General features: G+C 34.3%; 1 protein-coding gene across 2 annotated transcripts in view; it reads right to left on the bottom strand.

Moving 5' to 3' along the window:
• LOC124357926 (heat shock protein 75 kDa, mitochondrial) overlaps positions 1-26,442 on the bottom strand; it is a 54,328-nt gene that overhangs the window by 6,461 nt on the left and 21,425 nt on the right. The window contains exons 8-15 of one of the 2 annotated variants that reach the window (XM_046810048.1): positions 23,538-23,700; positions 21,632-21,745; positions 21,061-21,130; positions 20,486-20,633; positions 17,822-17,949; positions 16,833-17,020; positions 14,012-14,243; positions 9,362-9,434 (exon numbers count right to left, since the gene is read on the bottom strand). In XM_046810048.1, the coding sequence (XP_046666004.1) occupies positions 9,362-9,434; positions 14,012-14,243; positions 16,833-17,020; positions 17,822-17,949; positions 20,486-20,633; positions 21,061-21,130; positions 21,632-21,745; positions 23,538-23,700 (1,116 nt within the window). Of the gene's footprint in view, positions 1-9,361; positions 9,435-13,652; positions 13,737-14,011; positions 14,244-16,832; positions 17,021-17,821; positions 17,950-20,485; positions 20,634-21,060; positions 21,131-21,631; positions 21,746-23,537; positions 23,701-26,442 lie in introns of those variants that run through there. The other variant, XM_046810049.1, reaches the window with a different exon arrangement.

Raw genomic sequence — 26,442 nt, 5'->3', positions numbered from 1 at the left:
CTCACCTTTCATCCAAATAACAATAGAGCATCTATCTACTCCACCCATGAAAGCATTGTAGTGGCGCATCATATTAGGCCTACTGGGTATAAAGACTTTATTCCCCTTTTTCTGATTTCAGTTCATAAACAGCCATACTGTCTGTTGACAGAAGTAATACTTGTTTTTTTTTTTTGTGAAGCTTTTTGCCGATTACCTAGCATAAGCAAATCACCCTTATGACATTACTAATTTCCCTTAACTTCAAATCTTGTGTTCATACGTGGGGGATGCCTTTTTTATTAGATTGCAAATGTGAGTTAATTTTGAATACAATAACTGAGCAAGTGGTATAGACGTAAAAAAGGTTGTCAACAAAAACATGAAAACCCTTATTCATGTAATTGCACATTTCCAACAATTTTACAATCACATTGTAAACAAGTCCATTTTTTTATCAGAATCATTATTGTTTCCTTTTGCTCCTTTGTAGCAGCTGAAGCCTAAACAATATTTTGTCATGGCATCTCATATCATCCATAATTTTATACCCCACTTATGGTGTTGCTTGTTCGATAAGTACTGGATTAGCTGGGCACGATTCTTAGTCCGAATGAGACTCTCATCTATAGATGACTACTTATTAGGGGTGTAATAATATCTGAACATATGATTAGCATGGTCCACCAAAGAGCTAAACCGTGCACAAGGATCGTAACCTGGTTCTTTTGGTTTTGGTAAGTTTCTAGTATCAACCATGGGAAAAATTTTTGAAATTGTTTCGAATCAATTCTTGCAAACATTTCCCCAAACCATGGTGTTTCCTGTGATGTTTTGTTTGACCAGTACATTTCGATGGTTTGGTTTTTGGTTTAGGCACATATTCAAGCGTACTGCAATGAATGCTTTCACTTAAACTTTAAATGCAGTAACTTAATGGCCTCCAATTATGACATCGGCTGTGATTAGATAACCTCGCATGGTTAGTGTCGATAAAATATCGTGCATAATAATTATTTGTTTGGGATGGTGAGCTCAATAAAGCAAATGGAAAATATAAACCAAAATAATCAATGGGGGAGAATTTCTTGGTGAGAAGTGTTTTAGACTGGGCGATTCGTTGTAGGTAAAGTTGTGATCATATTCACGACATCTGCCCATCCATTACTTGGTTCAGAATTGGTATCGTCAACAGAAATTGGGGGGATGTGGAGGGCGGTTGTTGGGGAGGACGACCACGAGGGTGTGGTCTATTATGCGCCTGTAGATTACTTGGCCCGGGCCTAGGATTGTCAGTATTATGATCGTCTTCTGAATCAGATGACAACACTGCCCCATTAGATCTAACATAAGATGTACCACTAGCCTTTGAAAGGTACGTTTACGTTGTACCTGAATCTGTATCGTCAACAGGCTCGTCAGAACTGCTTTCAATGTTGTTACATTCCGTCTCAATCAAATAATCAGCTTTCACAAGGTTTTGTATTGTGTTTTGACTTACTCATGTTAAAAACATCACTAATTAATATAAAACACATTGTTCAAGAAGCACCAGATGCATTGCTGATTGAAAATCAATGTGAGGGCGTGTCATCTGTAGATGAGAAAAAAGATAAATCTGCCTCACATACAAACGTAGCAGCTTTCCCTCTTTGAAAAATACACAACTGAACACTTTCTCCTAGAAAACAATATATTTCTATCTAAGAAAACAGCTGAAAAGTAATTGTTATTTGACACTTGGTAATTTGATGGGTACTTCAATGTGTAGAAAGTCAAAGAGAAAACTAACTCATGCAGTGCCCTTGATAAGTAAATTTGTTTATTTTAGGTGAATAAATTGAGTAAAAAGATATGTAAAAGAATGATGTTATTAATTTTGTTTGTATGCAAAATACAACAGGTTTCTACCATTAATATTGCCTTTAAATAGGTGAATTGGCTCAGTAATTGTTTATAACAGTTTTTCAAACTTTGCTATTTGTATATCTCAATTTTTCTTACAAAAAATTTTTTTAACATAAATTTTATAAAATTTAGAAGACTTATAGAATACTACACTATCTGATTCTGTAATGATTTTAGTTTATTCAGTATTGTTTGTTCAGGCCAGGATCCCAAACTTATCTGAAAGCAGTATTGATTATCTTTATTAAGTACTGTACAAGTATAATAGTTATAAAAGTTTAATATTTTAATACCTTTGTGTAATAAAATTCAGCAGATATCGCAAGCAGTTCTCATATTAATAATCTCGTGTTGAAATGCATAGTTGACTTTAGCTTGGTTTACAAATAATTTACACTTAGTATTCTGGTGTAAAACTTACAATAAATTTATATAATTTAATACCATTAGTAAATTATAACACATTGTCCAATATTTATTTTATTTTTACGAGGCCTTTCAGAATCAAAGATTCGTAAGGTAAGTTCACAAATGAATATTTATATTTTTCTAAATAATATATGGTAAAGGATTTGGAAATATGGTTGGCCAGTATAAAATATTCAAACTTAATTGTATTTTAATCTTCTTATAAAATGAGATGAGAGTAGAATTGAACTTTCAATAGGTCCGTCTTAATTATTGTGTTTCTTGATTTTTTGCGTATGTAAAATGTTTTCCAACCATTCAAGTGTGTTGTATATGTAACTTCTTTTAATGATGGCAAATTTTTATTAGAGATGATGTGTCTAGTTCAATAGTGTTTTTCAATAGCAGATTTTTTAGTTCTTCCATATTTTGTATGTGCAAAAAGTAATATTGCAAAATTTGTAATAATTTACTAGTGATATTAAATTAAAATCTTTCCAAGAATCTTCAATGAAATTTTATTATGTTAGCGTAAGTAGAAGCTACACTTTTTCTCTAGGACAATAGGAAACTAGTGAACTTAAATCCATAAGATCTTCTGTGCTTCTTGCAGAGTACAAGATATTCAGGATAATTCATTACTAACTTGACCCATGGACTTTCAATCATGTTGACCAGACTGAATTAGCTATGGAGAATTAGTGAGCATCAATACTAGGGAGATAACAAAATAATCTCAGTACAGTCCTACTGTCTGTGTACAGTCTCTGCAGCTAATATCCCTCTGTTACATGCATGCATGGCCTCACCTACTGTCTGTGTACAGTCTCTGCAGCTAATATCCCTCTGTTACATGCATGCATGGCCTCACCTACTGTCTGTGTACAGTCTCTGCAGCTAATCCCTCTGTTACATCCATGCATGGTCTCAGATGTTATTTATAACATCATTATTTCAACGGTTTTTACAATTTCAAATATAGAATAACATTTTAATACTTTTTTAGTATAGATTAAATTTTAAAATTTTCTTATTTTGGAGCAACATCCCATGAAACGTTTTGAAAATGCCATATTTTACTATATTTATGCACCACTGTAAGTGATTTTGATTGTTACAAAACGGTCAAGGACATTATCATACAGGGAACTATTAGTATCAAGTCCAATATCAGTAAAAAAAACCTCATTGTAATTAATAAATTCACGACATAATTATAATAATGAAACACTTAGGATATAATGACCTACACAAAGTCAACAATTTTATTCCACTATTATACTCATGTTGCAGATTTAGTAATTATACAGTACAAAGATTTTTTTACTTATATTACACATCAATAATTTGCCTGCATTCATCCTGTCTACTAGCTAGTCATCTCTATTTCAAGAAAAACCAATATTTGTCAAAAATATTTGTATCTGGTTCCATTAAAAAATTACCAATCTTCACACACTTGATCTTGTTCTCTAAAAACTTTCTGTTACTGTATTGTTACATCAAAATTATAATGTTTAAAAAATATATATATATATCAAATGGATTGCAAGTGCATTCCGAAATGATTTAGTATGAATTTAATGAAATGAAACGATATCATTATAATTCTCTGTTAGTTCTTCTCAACAGAAACGTTTACACCAAAAGCATGTGATAAAGTTAGTAGGTGATACCAGGCCACTGTAAATTAGCGTTATCTCACAAACACCGGTGTAATTAACAGTCAGCAAGGTTATGTGTTGTTATATATACTGAGTGAGTGTTAGGCCTTCATTTCTGTCTCACTACAGACTGAATATCATCAAATTGTATGTTAGTATTTCTCACCCAGGAAGCTATACGGCAAAAGCATGTGATAAAGTTAGTAGGTGATACCAGGCCACTGTAAATTAGCGTTATCTCACAAACACCGGTGTAATTAACAGTCAGCAAGGTTATGTGTTGTTATATATACTGAGTGAGTGTTAGACTTTCATTTCTGTCTCACTACAGACTGAATATCATCAAATTGTATGTTAGTATTTCTCACCCAGGAAGCTATACGGCAAAAGCATGTGACAAAATTAGAAGGTGATACCAGGCCACTGTAAATTAGCGTTATCTCACAAACACCGGTGTAATTAACAGTCAGCAAGGTTATGTGTTGTTATATATACTGAGTGAGGGTTAGACTTTTACTTCTGTCTCACTACAGACTGAATATCATCAAATTGTATGTTAGTATTTCTCACCCAGGAAGCTATACGGCAAAAGCATGTGACAAAATTAGAAGGTGATACCAGGCCACTGTAAATTAGCGTTATCTCACAAACACCGGTGTAATTAACAGTCAGCAAGGTTATGTGTTGTTATATATACTGAGTGAGGGTTAGACTTTTACTTCTGTCTCACTACAGACTGAATATCATCAAATTGTATGTTAGTATTTCTCACCCAGGAAGCTTTACGGCAAAAGCATGTGACAAAATTAGAAGGTGATACCAGGCCACTGTAAATTAGCGTTATCTCACAAACACCGGTGTAATTAACAGTCGGCAAGGTTATATGTCATTATATATACTGAGTGAGTGTTAGGCCTTCATTTCTGTCTCACTACAGACTGAATATCATCAAATTGTATGTTAGTATTTCTCACCCAGGAAGCTTTACGGCAAAAGCATGTGACAAAATTAGAAGGTGATACCAGGCCACTGTAAATTAGCGTTATCTCACAAACACCGGTGTAATTAACAGTCAGCAAGGTTATGTGTTGTTATATATACTGAGTGAGTGTTAGGCCTTCATTTCTGTCTCACTACAGACTGAATATCATCAAATTGTATGTTAGTATTTCTCACCCAGGAAGCTTTACGGCAAAAGCATGTGACAAAATTAGAAGGTGATACCAGGCCACTGTAAATTAGCGTTATCTCACAAACACCGGTGTAATTAACAGTCAGCAAGGTTATGTGTTGTTATATATACTGAGTGAGTGTTAGGCCTTCATTTCTGTCTCACTACAGACTGAATATCATCAAATTGTATGTTAGTATTTCTCACCCAGGAAGCTTTACGGCAAAAGCATGTGACAAAATTAGAAGGTGATACCAGGCCACTGTAAATTAGCGTTATCTCACAAACACCAGTGTAATTAACAGTCAGCAAGGTTATGTGTTGTTATATATACTGAGTGAGGGTTAGACTTTTACTTCTGTCTCACTACAGACTGAATATCATCAAATTGTATGTTAGTATTTCTCACCCAGGAAGCTTTACGGCAAAAGCATGTGACAAAATTAGAAGGTGATACCAGGCCACTGTAAATTAGTGTTATCACACAAACACCAGTGTAATTAACAGTCGGCAAGGTTATATGTCATTATATATACTGAGTGAGTGTTAGGCATGTACTTCTGTCTCCCTACAGACTAAATAAGATACAATATATTATATATCTGCACCATTTAATTTTTATTCATCATTTGTGAAATAAATTTAAAAAATAATTTTATTTATGACACGAAAATCAAAATTACATGATCCTAAACAGCTGTTGAGAGTTTCAGCTGAAGTTCATTAAAGTGACAGAAACATCTGTTTACATTTACATTTGAGATAGTATTGAATAATTATACAGCTTGATCAGTAGTGTTATGCAGATTGCAAATGCAAAGCTACTGTCTAATTTTTATTTTAGATTGCACCAGTGACGAATAAACCATCTAAATGTATTGAACGTAATTTTTAAACAGTGTTGTAAACCCCACCATGATGAACAAAGCTATAAATGTTTTGCACAAAAGGTTATCAAAACTGACTGTCTTCCTTAACAATTTTAATATTGGTTATTTGGTTAAAGGACAGGTAAAGAGATGGCACACTCTGCGCCTTATATCAGAAACATAATATAAGTGACCAAAGTAGATGCATTTTGACTAAACCAGTGTTTTTAGTTTACGCATGCACATATTTTCTTGATCGGGGTAAAAATCAATTTTACTTATAGCACCAGAAATATCACGGACCGCAAATAAATGTTTTTAAAAGCATTGGATTTAAAGACCCACATATGTGTTAAGAAAGGTCATTACAAAAACAAACTCAACTGTGGAATCGTAAATAAATTAGAGTGGAAGTGAATTTAATCAGTTGTATCCGATTCTTTTGAACCACAGTAACTTTTCAGCTGTACATAAGTTATTTATATTTTCTATATCACGACAAAAAGAAAAATTATTACTATGGTACTTGACAGAAAGTAAATTAAAAGAACCGAAAGTAGAAGTTTTTTAATGAAAAATTTAGATTTTTGAGACATGTGGAGTTAATAACATAATATATATATATATATATATATATATATATATATAATTATATATATATATATATATATATAAATGATTTATTTTTATTAAAAAACCCTAAAATAAAACCAGCCAAAAGTTTATTTACTTTTTGAATCTCCCAACTATGAATTCTGAAATAATAGGTACCTGATATGTCTACTTATGTTTAAAAAATTTTAATAAAAAACTCATAAATGCTTTCACTACAAAAATTATAGCCTTCATCGATTTTGAAAATTAGATATGAAGCCGCGGGTAACTGTTAGTTATTAATACAATCTTCATTACTACTAGGTGTTGTGCTGAATAGTTGTTCAATATCCAAGGATTTTTCAGATTTTGTTTGTGAGCCTTGATAAAACTGTCTAGCTATAATACATGTACTTCACACCTTCACTGCGGCTCTATCTTAAATGATAAGATTTTAACCCTTTAAACCGCCGTGTTCTTGGTGCCCAAACGCTGGGCTTAGTTACATACCAAGACCCCTAGTGCTGACTATTGTTTACATATTTAGGAGTTTTTAACATAACATGTTAAACACATTACTTAAAGTTTAATAAACAGAGTAAACAATTCATGTTTACAAACATCTCAAATAATGTCAACAGAGAGTTGAAAGGTAATATAAATAATTATTTTACCATATTACCACTATCACATAAGGATGTTTGAATAAACAGAGTAAACAATTCATGTTTACAAACATCTCAAATAATGTCAACAGAGAGAGTTGAAAGGTAATATAAATAATTATTTTACCATATTACCACTATCACATAAGGATGTTTGAATAAACAGAGTAAACAATTCATGTTTACAAACATCTCAAATAATGTCAACAGAGAGTTGAAAGGTAATATAAATAATTATTTTACCATATTACCACTATCACATAAGGATGTTTGAATAAACAGAGTAAACAATTCATGTTTACAAACATCTCAAATAATGTCAACAGAGAGTTGAAAGGTAATATAAATAATTATTTTACCATATTAGCACTATCAAACAAGGATCTATGAATAAACATCAGAAAACATCCCGTACAATATCAACGTAACCACTCCCGAACTCGAGACAAAGCACATGGCATCCAAGTAGTCTGAGTAATGTTCACAAGATTGCACCACCAACTGGACAGCTATTTTCTAGACATTCGTAACATAACAGAACACCAAGTATAACAATAAAACAGCTGATAATATAAAAACGAGTATACTTAGGTGTGGTGGTTGTTTGCAAAACTAGAGTTTCATGGCATATCTCGGGCGTGGCGGATAAAGGATTAATAAGACAGGACAGCAAGCGCACTAGTGTGCCTTCTTGGTCAATCTCGAGTTACCTATTATCATTGCTTGCATCTTGATTTCATTCAGTTTCAATCCATGTTGTTTTATCTAAATGTTTGGTTTTTACAATGTCAGAGTTGAATAGTGACACAAGTGTCTAGTTCATTAAGGAAACAGTGTACATGTATTTGTAAATCATTGATGTAAAGATGAAGATTTCGATGCTTTATGATTGAAGTGATATCATTCATGAAGAGAATGAATGGGATCCAAGAACAGAGCCCTTGCAAGACTCCGTGCATTAACAGTTGTCCAGTCAGATATTTTATTTCCTTCCTTTTTACATTGCTGACGTCAAGTAGGTAACCAGGCTCAAACCAGTTAACACAACTTTCATAGAGCCATGTACTTTTTAAATTTGAGAAGAGAAGAGAAATGAAGAGAAGAGAGTTGTAAATGCATTCAATTTTGGTTGGAATATGGTCAGAATATTGTTGTTATTGAGGTAAGAAAACAACTGCTGGTGAACTATTTGAGACATTTTGAGAGACAAGAGAATACTGTAGGAAGCTCATGTGTGGTGTAGTGAGGGGTACGGGGGTGGGGGGGAGCACGGTAGATTTGAGCGAATTCCTCCAACTAGCAATTCCAAAAATATGCAGTTATACTTTCTGGTATGGGCATAGTTAGGAAGGAATTTTAGTGTTACATGTTTTCTTCAATGAGCAAACTAAAGCAAATGTCCAAACGTTGGTAAGAACATTTAAATGAACAGCTGAAAAATCAAAATATAAGAACTAGTATAATAATAGCATTTATTTGTTGTTTGAATTTTTACAAATTAGTGACAATGTCAGAAATTACAGCATAAAATTAATTACTACTTACACCTAAGGGCCACAACTATGATGCTCATCGTGAACAGGGTTCATCCATTTTTTAAATCAACGCACCACTGCCTCGCTGGGCTTTTACTCACTATTCCTGGACCATACACATTACAAATCTGGCAATAAGTTTCAATTGGATTGTGATTTTTTGCCATCAGAAACCTTATCACAGATCGCTCTTCATAACTGGTGAGATTTCCAATTGCAGTGCTCTTTTCAACACTCCACTGTATACAAAGTACGATAGGCAAGATACTACACAACCTACCACGGCTGATTGTGAACTGAGTGTAGGAACACTCTAACGCCAAGATGGTGGCACTAGTCCCACCAATTGCCGCGTCATGTCAAAACATTTGTTACTTTCCGGACAGCCCTTTTATTGATGTGTAATATCATGTTATCCCATAAGAAGTGGATTAACTCATTAGAAAATAAACTGATATTTTGCATGGAGTTTGGTGACAGGATATTCTTTGTGCAGTATACAAAATGAGTACAGCAATAAATAGTGAATCTAAAACACAGTTTTGAATAAAATTCTGATTAACTTTACCTGTTGAGTTACCAACTCAGCCAGTTCAGGATTTGTGTTGGATAGAGAGTTGAGTTTCTTGATTATGGGGTGTCTGCAACACACACAAATTTATGGTGAATTAGCACATAATCAGCATAACAGTCATTGCACATATCACTTAAACTGATTTCCAAAATACAATGGTACGCACATTTTTACAAATTTAACTAGGCCTGTATAGTAAATACATATAAAAAGATATGTTAATTTATATTTGAATTATTACACGTTTTAACATTTTTATTCACCTTAATCAAGGAATGAGGCTGTAAAAGAAAGAAAACGTTGTAATAGCTGTTTATAAACTTTTACTTCTGATGATACAGAAGATATTTTAAATAAAATTATTCACAAATTAATAAGATACAGTAGGATGTTACTAATCCATCCCTACACCAGGATCGGTGGTGCCGTACTACCGAAATTGTCGGAGTAGTGGAATTTGTTACATATACATTCTGTATAAAAATACAAATTTTAGATTTTCAAACTTTTGTTCAGTCAATATAAAATAGTACGTACAACATTGTACATATTGAGAAAACGTGATACTGTAATAAAATGCAAAATGTGCTTAATTATCAGTACAAGGATAAAACTTTTAAGTATTATTTAGCTTCTTGGCACAAAAAGAAATCCTCAACACTTTCTCCTGTAGTCCTTAAAGTATCTTTGCCTTGTCTGTAATAAAAAAAGAAAGGTTTCCCCCTAATGATAGCAGGAGGATAGCTAGGTTAAAGACAACATCTTTCAGGAGAGCGTTCTTCAATGTTTGAATACTTCACTCTTTTGACAAAACACAGTACTACAGGCTTTATACTTGTAATAAGCATAATGCTAGACTCTAATTAGTTTATTTTAGATAATCTAGTTTAGACTTAGTTTAGATTAACCTAATCAGTTAATTAATCATAGACTGGTTGCTGATTAAGGAATTTTAATTTATATATGTTTGTAATTGGCCAAACTACTTGTAAAATTGGCCAGTTTTTTTCTCAATGGTTCAAATGATTGTATTGTGGAATTTCTATATGGGAAATAAATTCATTTATTCATTATTCATTATTGGTACTGCTTTTTACAGTTTGAATAACATTATCTAACCAATTGGTTGAAGAGACGAAGTTACATCTGGGGAGCACGAATAATGTGCAGATTTGACCATCTCCAGACTTTGCAATCTTCATCGGGATTTCCTGGGCAACAGGGCCTTTAAAGTAAATTCTGTTTAAAAAAATCTAACTGATGGAACAAGCTTTGTATGAAACCATTCAGTGAAGAGTTTTAGTTATCCATCTCTTAGTTTGGTTTGTGTATAAAAAGGGCAAATTTACATTCTTAAAAGCCCTGAGATTTTCTTACTGTTGACTGATTTTCAACTTATCACTGGGATCACAGCAAGGCATAAAAGTTATATTGTCTTTTGCCAATTTGCGACCAGGAGCACTAGCTTCAGTTCTATGAACAAATGTTTTTTTTTTATAGCAAGACACCAGAATAAGTCGTTTTCATCTGCGTTGTAGACATGTTCTGGGCGTAGGCCCTTTTTGTGTTAAGCCAATCGACACTTGCACGAAAATCATCACATCCTTGGACGAAGAATTTAGCCTTTTCCATAAGGATGTCACCTAAAATAGGCCTACATCTGGTTTTTCCTTACATGAACCAAGGATTAAGTAATTCTTCTACTTGTGGGAACTCACCTGATTTCAAGTTTTTCATACATCGGCAAATGACTCGCTACTCTTGAAAAACAACTCAATCTGGCCCTTTTTCTGTTTTATGTTGTGTACTGTTGCATGGCCAACGTTCAACTCATTGGTCAATGAGATAACTAGTCACTTTTTATAAGCATTTCAAAATGTTATACTTTTTTTCTATTGTCAATATCACATGTTTCTGTTTTCTTAACATCACACTTGTCACAGTTTTCTCAACTTGTACTGAATGCACTATTCACACACAACTGTATCAATCACAGATACTTGTACAGTCAATGGTGCAAGGAGAATGCAAGTGACTAATTCTAGACAATCTCACGGACACGCAGAGATATGAAAACAAACAGCTGTGATGCCCATAGAGTGCTGGATTACTGGATGTACCGTATTTGTACATGACTGCATTATAAAGACTGTACTGTGTACAATTTATATAAAATTAATAATCCTAAACTATGGCACATTTTTTATAAACACAAACACAAATTGTGTAGTTGTATTAAAAGTTATATTTCATATGTCTTATGCAATAAGACAATCTCTAAGCAGGTTGTATGGTGACATTGATGACTAATCAGACATATTGCAAGGAGGAGGTGTAAGATCAGTAAATGTTACACTACAATTGATCTCTAATCTGAGCTGCAATGTAACACTATCATCATCCATCTGGTGGGCCGGTGTATTGATGAATAATCCAGGATATGCATCAGGTTGCCATACTTAGGAATCTTATCTAAAAAATCGTAGTGCCTTGAAAGTGCCTTGCTGCTGCACTAAATACAAGGTGAAATGGAACTGAACTCAAGATTCACAATGAATCAATCCCTTTGCACCATAGATACCATTTCCTGGGATTGATCTCTAATCTGGGTTGCAATAACGAGTAACGCATATTATCATCCATCTGGTGGGCCTGGGTCTTGAGGAAGTGCCTTGATGCTGCTCTAAGTAGAAGGTGAAATGGAACTGAACTCAACATTCACATTGAATCATCCCTTTGCACCATAGACACCATTACCTGGGATTGATCTCTAATCTGGGTTTGCAATAACGAGTAAAGCATATTATCATCCATCTGGTGGGCCTGGGTCTTGAGGAAGTGCCTTGATGCTGCTCTAAGTAGAAGGTGAAATGGAACTGAACTCAACATTCACATTAAATCATCCCTTTCCACCATAGATATATTTACCTGGGATTGATCTCTAATCTGGGCTGCAATAGTGAGTAACGCATATCATCATCATCTGGTGGACCTAGGTCTTGAGGAAGTGCCTTGATGCTGCTCTAAGTAGAAGGTGAAATGGAACTGAACTCAACATTCACATTGATATCATCCCTTTGCACCATAGATACCATTTCCTGGGATTGATCTCTAATCTGGGTTGCAATAACGGGTAACGCATATTATCATCCATCTGGTGGGCCTGGGTCTTGAGGAAGTGCCTTGATGCTGCTCTAAGTAGAAGGTGAAATGGAACTGAACTCAACATTCACATTAAATCATCCCTTTCCACCATAGATATATTTACCTGGGATTGATCTCTAATCTGGGCTGCAATAGTGAGTAACGCATATCATCATCCATCTGGTGGACCTAGGTCTTGAGGAAGTGCCTTGCTGCTGCTCTAAGTAGAAGGTGAAATGGAACTGAACTTAACATATACACTGAATCATCCCTTTCCACCATAGATATATTTACCTGGGATTGATCTCTAATCTGGGTTGCAATAACGAGTAACGCATATCACCATCCATCTGGTGGGCCTGGGTCTTGAGGAAGTGCCTTGCTGCTGCACTAAGTAGAAGGTGAAATGGAACTGGAACTTAGCATATACGTTGAATCATCCCTTTCCACCAGATATATTTACCTGGGATTGACCTCTAATCAGGGTTGCAATAGTGAGTAACGCATATCATCATCCATCTGGTGGGCCTGGGTCTTGAGGAGGTGCCTTGCTGCTGCACTAAGTAGAAGGTGAAATGGAACTGAACTTAACATATACACTGAATCATCCCTTTCCACCATAGATATATTTACCTGGGATTGATCTCTAATCTGGGTTTGCAATAGTGAGTAACGCATATCATCATCCATCTGGTGGGCCTGGGTCTTGAGGAAGTGCCTTGCTGCTTCACTAAGTAGAAGGTGAAATGGAACTGAACTTAACATATACACTGAATCATCCCTTTCCACCATAGATATATTTACCTGGGATTGATCTCTAATCTGGGTTGGGTTGCAATAGTGCGTAACGCATATCATCATCCATCTGGTGGGCCTGGGTCTTGAGGAAGTGCCTTGCTGCTGCACTAAGTAGAAGGTGAAATGGAACTGAACTTAACATTCACATTGAATCATCCCTTTCCACCATAGATGTCTCTTTGTTACCTGAGATTGATGTCTAATCTGGGCTGCAATAGTAAGTAACGCATATTACATCCATCTGGTGAGGCCTGGGGTCTTGAGGAAGTGCCTTGCTGCTGCTCTAAGTAGAAGGTGAAATGGATCTGAACTTAAAATTCACATTGAATCATCCCTTTCCACCATAGATGTCTTTTTGTTACCTGAGATTGATCTCTAATCTGGGTTGCAATAGTGAGTAACGCATATCATCATCCATCTGGTGGGCCTGGGTCTTAAGGAAGTGCCTTGCTGCTGCACTAAGTACAAGGTGAAATGGAACTGAACTCAACATTCACATTGAATCATCCCTTTGCACCATAGATACCATTACCTGGTATTGATCTCTAATCTGGGTTGCAATAACGAGTAACGCATATCACCATCCATCTGGTGAGCCTGGGTCTTGAGGAAGTGCCTTGATGCTGCTCTAAGTAGAAGGTGAAATGGAACTGAACTCAACATTCACATTGAATCATCCCTTTGCACCATAGAAATATTTACCTGGGATTGATCTCTAATCTGGGTTGCAATAGTGAGTAACGCATATCATCATCCATCTGGTGGGCCTGGGTCTTGAGGAAGTGCCTTGCTGCTGCCATCTCCTCCACTGTCACCACACAGGGATGTGATTCAAGTCTCTTGTTCACCTTTACTCCATGGACTTTAGGTTTCAGAGCAGTGCTTATCCACCGTACCAGATTGTCTACTTCGGTCTTGGAAAGACTGTCGCTACCTGTAACATATTTGTAGAGTTGTATTCTGTTGTGTGGTATTAACTGGTTCAGTTTTTAATCACTTACAAAAGTGTGCAGAGTAGTTTAAATACTTATTTTAATACCCCTATAGACAAGACATAGATAGGGCTTTAAGGTTTTTTGGCACCCGATCAAGAGGAAATATCCTCAAACGTTGTTTATTTTTGTAACATTAATGATGGCAAATCTTCAAAAGTCCTGCCTCTACATCTTTGAGGTGGCTGTCTTCTGTAAATCAAAGGGCACATTGGCTCAGGGAAGGAACTTTCACCAGTATGAGACAAGAGGCAGGGACAACTATCGCAGTCAACTCCATCGAACGGTGGCGTCTCTACATTTGCCATCGCAGGCTGGTGTTAGGTTGATCAATAGGTTCCCTGAGGATCTTAAAACATTGGCAGATATCAACAAATTTAAATCTCGTCTTAAACGTCTATCGGTGTCAGGTGCTTTTTACACAATGGGTGAGTTCATGGAAAGCCGCCTGGGAAATTCAAATCAAAGCACGTTTTAACAGGATCAGATATAGGCATTGCATGTTTGTCTGGATAAAGAACTTTTTGTATGTATGATTGTGTGTGAATGAGTAGATAGGCTAATGACTGTTGCTATACAATATTGTATGTTGTTCAAAGGCAATAAAGACTGATTTGATTTGACCAACAAAGGAATAAGTTTAGGTTTTGAAAACCTAATTGGTGTTTAATGGTCGGCTCTTGATTTAAAAAGGAATTACAGATTTGGACTGTTATCTTACGACCAATGAGTTCAATTTTGGGGTGCGCAACAGTATACACGACAAACAGAAAAATGGTCAGATTGTCATTCTTGAAGAGTAACCAGTCATCTGCCGATATGAGAAAAACTTTTTAATCAGGTGAGTTTTCACAAGTAAAAGAAGCACTTTATGCTTGGTTCATGCAAGAAAGAACCAGGCATACACCTATTTAAGGTGACATCCTTATAAAAAAGTTTTTGTACCATAAAATTGTGAAGAAAGATAATATTAGCGCAAGTGTCTGGTGGCTTAAAAAATTCAAAAGGTGTTCTGGGATTAGATTGTTAATCGTGTCGGCTGAAAAATTCTCATGTGATGTAGAATCTGTTGCTAAATTGAAACAAACTGTTGATGAAATGGGTCTACGCCCAGAACAGGTCTACAACACAGATGAAAGCAGCTTATTCTGGCGTCTTTTGCCAAAATAACATTGGCAGTGAAATTGGTACATAAGTAAATTCTCTTATTAACCCAATAACATGTTGTGGCTGCATTGGGAGGTAACTCTATCTAGAAGATACCAGTCATTGCTATCAGTTAATGAGTTAATAGATAGGATATCATTTATGTACACACATTTTACATCCCATTTATTGGCAAATTATTACTTATTGTGATTGATGGCTATTATTGTACCAAGATCTGTCTGTGCAGATTAATAAGAGATTAGATTAAAGTAGTAAAACATAAGTGTGAAAGTTGAAATATTTTTTAATTGATAAGTAAATAAAACAAGATGAGACATGTCTTCTCTGGAAAAAATTTTACCTAGGATTTAACCCTTTGCATCCTTTTATTAACTTCTGTAGACCACAATAAGCAACATATAGTATTTATTGTTCAATTAAATCACACATTTCCTCTGAAGAGTGGTTCTGTGTTCATCTTGACTTATAGTAAAAATAGTTTTGTAAAATTACTGGACGATTGTGTTTCTCTAACTGCAATAATTTGTTTTTAATAAGAAGATCTCCACCTTCAATGAAACTGTAACGTTATTATATAGTTTATAAAATTATGTTTATTCAATGCTGTTACAATTATAGAGGCATGTAATGAATAAAAATAATACTCTGTAATAATCAATACAAAGTGTTTGTCAACTTATTATGAAGCTTTAACAGGATCACTAACAGTCTAGACTATAATAAAAGCGCTGGAGCATGGCTTGTACATTTAGGTCTGAGCCAAGCATGAAAATACAAGAGCTAAGCTAAGTGGTTCTCTGAGCTTAGAGCTAGTACAGTACATTTTTAATTAGCTACAAAAGTAACAGCGGGAACCACACGTAGCAAAGTGTCAATAAATAAAGGACACATCTACGTGAAGAAGATTGGAATGGTTGGATATACAATGTGAAAGAACGGTTGACTCAAGAATTCTTAAGAACTGACATTTTATGCTATTTTGTACTTAATGAGTTTTATCATTTTTCAAGTATGAAAGAATTTTTTGTGAGATTCAACATAGTTAGATTTATTGATAAAGTAATCGATCTTAATTAAGGATATATACCATAAAAAACTTGTACCTTTTTATGTCAAACAGATTAGTGAAAAGTCATAGTAACATAAAAAGAAGGTTGAATCAAGTTAAACAAATAACTTTATAAGATTAAGTTTTAACATTTTGTTTCAAATTTTTACATTTTAATCTAGTTATGTGTTTTTTTTACTTTCTAGATTACTCTTACAAAAAAGCGCAGTTAAATAAAGTAGAATATCTGTGACCAAACCGTACCACATTTTATGATAGATCATTTAAAGGTCTAGAAGAAGTGTGAACCTACCGAGGTCAGCGAGGTCCTCTGCCTCCTTGTCCTGCCTCATCTCTTTCTCAACCGAGGTAAGCTGGAACTTGTCAAAGGATCTCAACTGCATGAGGACCAGTTCGTCATGACCCTCGTAACAAAACAGAACTTCCACATCCTTCCTCCGTAGACCCTCTAGGTACGGCGAACTCTCTGCCAGTGATCGGCTGCAAAATCAAAAAGTTTGGTTACAATTAACCCTCAAACTGACAAATAATGATTATCATTACAAAGTGTCTCACAGTCACCTACTTTGTGTAGACCTCTTTTCACAAAATAAAATATTTTAACTTTATCTTGTTTCTATACTTAAGATGTAATTAATTAAATTTATTCCATTTGTTCCCATATTTTTCCATATCGTTTTAGATATGATTTGAACGTAAAAATTAAACAAATCAATAGGTAGGTATACATTATAAAAGCTCACATTCTATGCAGGTTATGAAGTTATATAATCATCTAACAGATGTTATGAAAATTGTGAGGTCAATAGTTTTCACAAACAAAATTGAACAATAAGAGATATGATGAGGGCTTACTCAGTCAAAGTCAACTTGAAACTGCCTGATGTATCATTTTGTCCTCAAAATTGACTGTAAATGAAAGCTAACTTTAGGAACTTCATGTGTTCAGGACTAAAACCATAAGTTGTATGTAATTGAGGGTTGTGTAACCATTGTTTGATTACATTAGCAATTCTGAAACATTATAAATTCTAATGATTTTGAAGCTCAATTAAAATGCCTACTTAATTGACTTGGTTGACGAGTTCATGGCCAGATGGGATGATTAGAGGTTTATGTACTTCTATTGGCTTGGTTAAGTTATACATAATTTTTAAATTTTTATTATGCATATTTAAACTCTATCTAATATTTAAATTTATTATTATTATCAATGAAGCAAAAATCGTTATTAGAATAAAATCTTTAAACTAATACCCGAGATATGATGGAAGGTGTTACCTGGGAGCGCAGAGGTAGTAGATGTCGCGCTGAGATGTCTGCAGGCGGCTGCAGTACTCCGGCAGACTCACTGTGGTCCCCGCAGGATGTGTCGATGATTCAAACCTCAGTAGCTTGGCTATCTCTTCCTGCCAAACAGTGTTTCGTGATAACTCAACATTCATTAAATAACTAATATTATTTTTTTTAACTCTGAAAACCTTTTCTACACAAACATATCCAAAATATTTTACCTTGAATTGTTTTTGTAGTACCTTAGTATAGTTGTGGCGGGAGTGTGCACATGTCTTGTCATATTCTTGTGTTTTTATTATATTTCTAAGTTATTTTTTTATAAAACTTAAACGTGGCGATGTGTGTTTGTCCTCATATATCCTTTACATAGTTCTTTGCTGATTTACATTTCTATACATTTCAGAACTTTTATCTGTTGCAAATTTTATATAAAATGTTTGTCTTGGATAATATAAGGCTGTTGTAATGTTTATAGTTACATTAATTTATTTACAGTTATACTTATTTACGGTTCATAATTTATATAAGTATAAATTATTACATTTTAATGTTATTACATAATTACCATAACTTAGCAAAATTTAAAAAACAAATTTTTACATTGTACTTGCAAAGAGTGAAGGAAATTCAACATAAAAAAATCATTGGGTACCCCATAACAGCTTTAAAATAAAAATAAATGTTTTTACACAGCTGGAATCCCTTTTTGACAATCAGGATCACAAGAAATATTCCAAACAAATGCACACTTCCACCTGACTGTTATCCTAGTATCTCGTTGGTTATCCAATGAGACATTTATTTACTGCAAACATACCAGAGTGACATGTGGTAGCGTAAGGGTGATAATCAACTTTATTGAGAAATTGCACAAACAATTTTAAATTTCAAAAATGAGGAGCAAACTTTCAAAACGTGTTTTGTCCCGAAAAATGGGTTATGCATTGAGAAGTAATAATTGTTTTGCTTCAAGGAAGGTCTTTAAAAGCCAATATCGATAAAACAAATTCTCTCCTATTATAAAATAAGGTCCAAATATTACACTTTCGATCAAAAAGTGTTTTGTCTTCTGACCAGCAGTTTAGGTCAAAGCATGTTTTGTCCCACAGCCAATCAGAGTGAGCCATACAGTGCAGCTGATTGGTTGGCTTAGTCACATGACCATACAACAGTTTTACCAGGCACAGCTTTTTACCGGCTGACCGCGTCTTTGGCCGTGTTGAAAAAAACCTTCGTAAGAATCCCATAATCTTGTCACAGGGAGAGTATGTTACCCTATATAAAACTGTTGGAGATGTTAAACAGCTTGGTGAAGATTGGCATATTTTTTATACCAAATCGACATAAGCAAATTATTTTAAGAATTTGGGGAACATTAGCAACATGAAAAGAATACTTTTCAAAAGGGATGCAATTTTTGAACAGCAAATTGTAAAGAAGACTGGGACAGTTACAGGGACATTTAAGTTAACTGTAGGTGTTAAGGGACTACAACACTATCGTTTCCAAGAGGATGTGAATTATTTGTCATTATACAAGAAAGGAGTTAAAGATGAAACCATTAGGAACAACGTGAAATTTCAAAAACTTCCTCTCAACCACTGTATAAGTGATTAGAAAAAGAAAGACGTAAACAAACTGTTATGTGTCATGTTCGGACCTGAGTGGAAAACTTTACCAGGAGATCAGTTTGATATTTACAAAAATATTTTGAGCTCTGAAAGTGTTGTAGATACTGAAGAAGGTAATTAAGATGATGAACTTTGTGAATGTTAGGAAGAAGATGTTGCTGTCAGGATTTAAGTTTTTTTATGAAATGTTAAGTAACTTTTTAATGAGTGAATTCCTACAGGGTACATAAATAATTTTACTTTGCTATGTTTTCTACTACTGGAACAACAATGTATAAATAAAAAAAAATTATATTAATTATACTATTTACTTTACTTTTTTACTCTACCCCTATATGAAGTGTTCAAAACGTGTTTTGTCCGGTTTCCGAATGTTCAAAATGTGTTTTGTCCATATTGCTCGTTCAAAACGAGTTTTGTCCTACATTTAAACTAAACTACAACATTTTTAGGACTTTTACTGCTTGATAATCATTTAAAATTGTATCATTGTGTGAATAAACAAATAACACTTTATATACTTACACAATAACTTACTTACAGGTTTTTTACAATTTGCCAACATTCATAGGAGTGTGACAAAACACGTTTTGAAAGTTTGCTCCTCAAATATAAAAAAATATTTAGTAAACACTTTGTTACTAACAAGTTGCTGGTTTTTTTAATGCAATAATTTTTTCACATGGCCTAGAGTTCACTGCCAAAGCGATAGTTAAGTGAACTATCAGCACATCCAAGACATCAAGTCAGAATGGCTGCATGGTCTAATTACTCTCAGTTGCGGAAGTTGGTTTTGGAGTTGTGGGTTCGATTCCCACACCTGACGTTTAGGATACCTGCAGTTATATGTACTCTTATAACTGTCACACGTCTATGGTAAAGCTGGCCAACTTTTAAATTATATTCTTATTTGTTTGTTAAATTATTTTTCTTTTTTTTTATTACAGTAATAGTTTTTACTCTGTTCCCACGATCCACTGAACAGTAATCTACAATAGGTCGTTTGCTTGTCACTCACTTTCTCCAACTGTTCGGAACTGGTTGCAATTCCTTCCTTAAAGAAGATCCCGTAGTCCTTGTAGAACTTGTCAAACTCTTCCTTGTTCTTGTTGGCTTTGTCCTGCAGGAAACGTAAGATTCTGTTGGTGATTACTGTCCTTAGCTTCCTGAAAACCACCAAAAATTAACAGAACTGATAAAAATAGTTTACTGAAATTATTTATGAAATGAAAATGGTAAATATCAAATTAAATCCTTTAACTTAACATCTGAACATACGAAACACTTTTACTGTAGAATGCTTTCTTCTATCACCTTTGACTCTAAGTGTTTAAGTAAACGACTAAAATTGCAGCATGGAACTTATTTTATAGCTTATTAAAGTTAAACATGCATAATAATTTATTCTTTCCAAATACTAAAAAACCATCAAATAATTTGAGGGGAAAGATCAGTTGATAATATATACTATACCATAAAATATAAAGTTGCTTCTATTTATGTATTTATTTCAACTAAGATCAGAATGCAAGCACCATATGTACAAAATATATTTTACTACAATTTTACAGGTTTTCTAACTAGCTAACAGACCTGATGAGTGGAGAGTTCTGTAGAAGTTCTCTGCTCAAGTTTAGTGGAATGTCTTCAGAGTCCACCACCCCTGTAACATGAAAGGTTAATCAATAATCATTGTGCAGACCTGTTATCAAGATGGATTAGGTTACGAATTATTTAATATTGCTATGGAACCCAATTCATTCAACATGCAATAATAAGCTTTGCGTCTTGATCATATATTCCAAGTACAATTGTAAAAAAATGATAGCTTAATTTTGGTAAATTAAATAAACAAAGAAGTAAACAAATAAATGTGCATTCGCCAAGTAACCAAGTACAACTCCAATAATTTACTCTACTACAACATGGAATCACTCAAAATAGTTGCCTATGATTGACAGACTTAAAATATAAAACAAATGGCTGTAACTTTGGTTAAGTCTCTATAAACAAAATTAAGCACATTGAAAAACAAAAAAACCAAGACAAAAACTAAAAGGAGAAATATCATAAAATTATTTTCACAGTGCTTCTAAGAAAATTATTTTAAATAAAAAAAAAAAAAATAAAAAAGAATAAGCCACAAACTAGTTGATGATCGTACCTTTGACAAATCTAAGCCATTTGGGTAGTATGTTGTCAGCCCTACTCTTGATGAGGACTCTGCGTGTGTAGAGAGCCACACCCACGTCCATCTCTCGGCTCATCTCAAACAGTCCTGCCAACAATCATCACTTAGCACTTCACAGAGCCACAAAAACAAATCTCCATATAACATGTTTGAAAGTATAAAAATAATCTACAACTATTGCAAACCGCTTAGGCTGTATATACTAAGTTATAAATAATTAATTTCTTTAGATTAATATTGTGATAATGATTTCCTTCTTTTCCTAAACCATACCATTCCTAGGCTCCTCTTTATTAAAAATACACTATGACTAATAACTTGTCAAAGCAATATATAAAGAAGATTAAGTTGTACAACGGTGCTTGCCCATCCATGCTATTTGACTGAGCATCATTAAATCTTGTCATTCAGTAGACAGGCACAACTTCTTTTTTATCTGCCGGGAAATGTACAGAGTATACACTTAACCCTTAGCACGCCTTAGACGGAATAATCCGCGATGTTGTTTGGTCTTATAACGCCAAAGATAAAAATATATTTTATTACTGTTTTTGAAGTTTATAAGTTCAATACATAAGCCACAATATTAAGTAATGTACTGGCTTGACCAAATAATCCAATTGCAGCTGTCAGCTGGCCGCAGTAGGTAAACAGTAAATTGTTTTGTTGCCGGCAGCTGTTCTCCCACTCCCGTCTGTACGCCGGTGACGATACTATCCGCCATTATCGACTGTCAGTGGAGCACGCATTGTACCTTTGGGAAGTGTTCTTGCGTTGTCATTCCTTATACAAACAGTTGTAAAAAGTTATTGTTACCATGTTGTAGGTGTTATAATAAAGTTTTTATTGTTTTTTTTCAGTTGTGTAATTATGGCTGCAAGTCATGTCCCGAGACCCCATGGCTTCATCCCGATTTTTGTTTTGAAGTTTACCGTACAACTGCCTAAATCTATTATTATCGGAACTTATAAAACTAATCAAGATCAGAATATTACACTTTATTTGTTTTCTTATCCTTGTACATAGTTTTAATATTTTTCATCACATCCATTTGATTACTCTGTAACCCAAATTTCATTTTGATTGAAATATTCCAATATTATGAAAAATGTGATTATTTTAAAGCAAGTATTACATTATTGTAAAATTTATTTTTGTTGTGTGACTATTAGTCATTAGGAATGAATAAAAAAATTAGCTTTAAGGAATTTTCATTTTTATTTTTTCACCTTAAATGAGCGTAATCCAAAAAATTACTAAATTTATATAGGCGTTCAAAGGGTTAAACTTTTGCATGAAACTTTAGCAAAACCTGTTATTTTGCCACGTAGTGTGGCATATTAACTAACTATTAACCTTGGTAATATTAACTAATTTTGTTTGTTCACACTCGCTTAGAATATTCAATAATCCTAACTTTATTTATTAATTATATTTGCTGAATTAATTAATTAGTTGAATAATAATTTTGTTTATTTATACCACTTTTTAATATAAAAAAAGTTTATTTCACAATGCAATTTAAAGTTACAGGGAAGTAACATAAAATGTAGTCACTGTAACTGGGCTATGTAACATACTCAAAGAAGTGAGTATCATTCTGTGCATTATGTGACAAGACAACGTAATTTTGTGTAACACCAACTGAGGAGTGTTACTCGTTTTTTAAGAAAAGAATCAATCATCCCCACAACTGTTTTGAAGGGGATCACAATCGGATGGTTGCATAAGGTTTACATTTTTTAAATAATCAATATTTTTTCAGGCCATTCTTTATGTATGACACTTGAGAAACACCATAAGACATAAATAATAATTATATCAGAAACACTGAACCAAGTGAAAATTCCACAATGATTAAAAATTCTAATGGACTTACCAGGTTTCCCTTCAGGGAAGAACAGGAGGGCTTGGACAGAAAGAGGGACATCAGTCTTGTAGTGTAGGACGAAGCGGGGACTATCGTAAGTGTTGCCCACAAACCTGTAGAACTCTGTGTACATCTCTGGGGTCACTTGTTTGGGATCCATCACCCACAGTGGCTATAACAGAGCAAGATTGGTTACAGATTGCTCTGCATAAAATATCAGTGTAATGTTAGTTTGAACGTTTACAAAAACAATTATAATTCGCATTAGTAGTTATTTAATGTGAATATTTCTCACACTAAGTGTTACCAACTTTACTCTTGCCTAATTTTTTTGAAAATTTTTTAATAATTCTAGAATTAATAATTCTCGTTTGATGTCTTTTCTAGAACTTTGACAATAATACAGGAACATTTTAAAATTTTAAATGCTCTAGACTAAATTATCTCTGGAAAAATAATATGATTTTGGTTTAACATTTTCTTGTAATCTTGTAAATAACCCTTGAATAGTGGTGTATTATATTATATACTTTAATATTTTCTACTTTAAACTTTAACAATTTTGATAATCAATATAAATATGAAACTTACAAATGATCTACTTCTCTCTTAAGTAAATCGTTTATTTCTGGGTAGTTATTTTAGAATTGTTGTTTGAAATAATATCTTTTTATAAACAACCAAAATTTATGAAAAGAATTTATCTAGATTGGAACTGGACTCTTATCTTCGACTACATTTTTTACGTTAAAAACATAACAATGCGTTCTAACAGCTTTACCAGGTAGGTATGACAGCGTGTGTTCTAAATTTTAAACTTGTTTGGGATTGTTATCTCTTATTCACTCAACAATAAGAATCAACAATATCACTCGTTTTTGGTTTCCTGGTCATTCTGGAAGTTGTTGGGAACAAAAGGGCTGATGATTTGGCTAACTTAGGCTCAGTGGCTTATATAACAGGACCTCAACATTCTATAGAATTCTCAAGTGTGAACCCTCCAGGGCCATCTTGAAGTGGGTTTATGCTGAACACGTGATAAGGTGGAAATCGCATCCGTGTGTAAGGATAACCTTCCCACGAGTAGCGTCTGATTTTCTCTCCTGAAGTAGATTGGTGCCTTTTCAGGTTGTAGGCTTTTTTACGGACGGCTGAATATTGTAATCTGGTAGGCTTCTTCAAGACCCCATTGAGGTGAGCTAAAGACCCTCGAGGCTTCAGTAATGACAATATCCTGTCCCTTAGGAGAATAAGAAAGTACAACTAGGGGAGAGTCTGTCAAACTCCGACACAAAAACAGTCTACCACAACAACAACGGGGAGAGTCTGTCAAACTCCGACACAAAAACAGTCTATCACAACAATAACTGATGATGGTCCAACTACACAGCTGGCAACTTCTCTTATCCACCAGTACGAAGATGAATCTCCTCCAGAGAAGAACAAACAAGTCATAAAGCAGAATCCTGGATCTGTGATACTCTCGCAGGACAAAACTAACCGTAGAGTAATGAGTGGGCCACCTTTAAATGAGAAACCAAAAGACAAGCATGAGAGCTTTGAAGACTTCTTCACAAAACACATCGATTTCTTTAGAACACATATGGGAAGACATTATAACTTTAGCCACTCTAGTCCGTCTGAAAGTTCTCTAAAAACTGACTCTTTTTTCGAGAATGTACCACATCGACAAGAAGACATTTAACATTCAAGCAAAATTATCATCCCTCAGAATTAATCATCTTTCACCAAAATGCTGACCTCCTCTCCAATAAAATAGACATCATGAATGACCTCCTAACCAACATCAACCCAGATATAGTAATTATAACAGAACATGGTCTTTCAAAACAAAAGTTAGAGAACACCCACTTAGAAGGTTATACCATTATCGAGAGCTTCTGTCGAGAAAAACATCAAAAAAGGGGGATTGCAATTTGGGTGAAGGATAGAATAAAAACTTATGCGGTTGGACTTGGTGGAAACAGGCTGAGTCAGGAGCTGATCTGCGAGGTGTCTACAGCTAAATTAATAATAGGAAAACAAGCCATTTACATCATTGGAATCTACAGACCTAACATCAACTTTGATGCAGCCATAGACATAATATCGCAGACTCTAGAAACCATCCCTTCCTGGAACAACCCCATAGTGATTATGGGTGACATCAATGTTAACTGTCTGGAAACAAACAGACAAAACACAAAACTTCAAGAAACCTTAAAGTCTTATAACACCTCAAGACTTCAGCTACCACCTACACGTGTCACCCCATATAGTTCCACTTCTATTGACATAGTCTGTTCTAACAAACTTCCTACGGAACCAGTAGTCACTATCCTAAACACATTTATCTCTGACCATACAGGGCAAATAGCCACATTACAGAACTTCAAAACTAAAACACCTGACCAAATAACATTCAACAGACATTTCAGCGACAAGAACCTCTCAATTCTTAATAATCTACTGAAACAAGAAACATGGTGTGACGTGCTAACCCCCAGATCAGCGGAGGAATCCTATAACAAGTTTCTGAATACTTTGACATACCATATGGATATAGCATGCCCTTACATCCGCACACGCAAAAAGTCTAAAAAAAGACAACCTATTAAGAATGACCAAGAAACGATAGAAAAGCGCAACCAATATCTAGCGGCTCAAGAGGAATATCTACTGACTGGGACAGAAGAAAACAAAGCTAGAGCAACAGAGAAGAAGAAAATCTATGACCTTCACCTCAAGGCCCAAAGAAAACTTATGACATCTGAGTTCATAAATAAGTCTGAAAATAAAAGTAAAGCAATATGGAGTGTTATTAATAAAGAACGATGTAAAAACAACAACACCAATGAAACAATATATCTTAAATCTAATGACACACTAATATCGGCTCCCCTGGATGTAGCAA

Source organism: Homalodisca vitripennis, chromosome 3 (assembly GCF_021130785.1).
Source record: "Homalodisca vitripennis isolate AUS2020 chromosome 3, UT_GWSS_2.1, whole genome shotgun sequence".
Classification (NCBI taxonomy): Eukaryota; Metazoa; Arthropoda; class Insecta; order Hemiptera; family Cicadellidae; genus Homalodisca; species Homalodisca vitripennis.
This window is presented reverse-complemented; position numbering and strand designations above follow the sequence as displayed.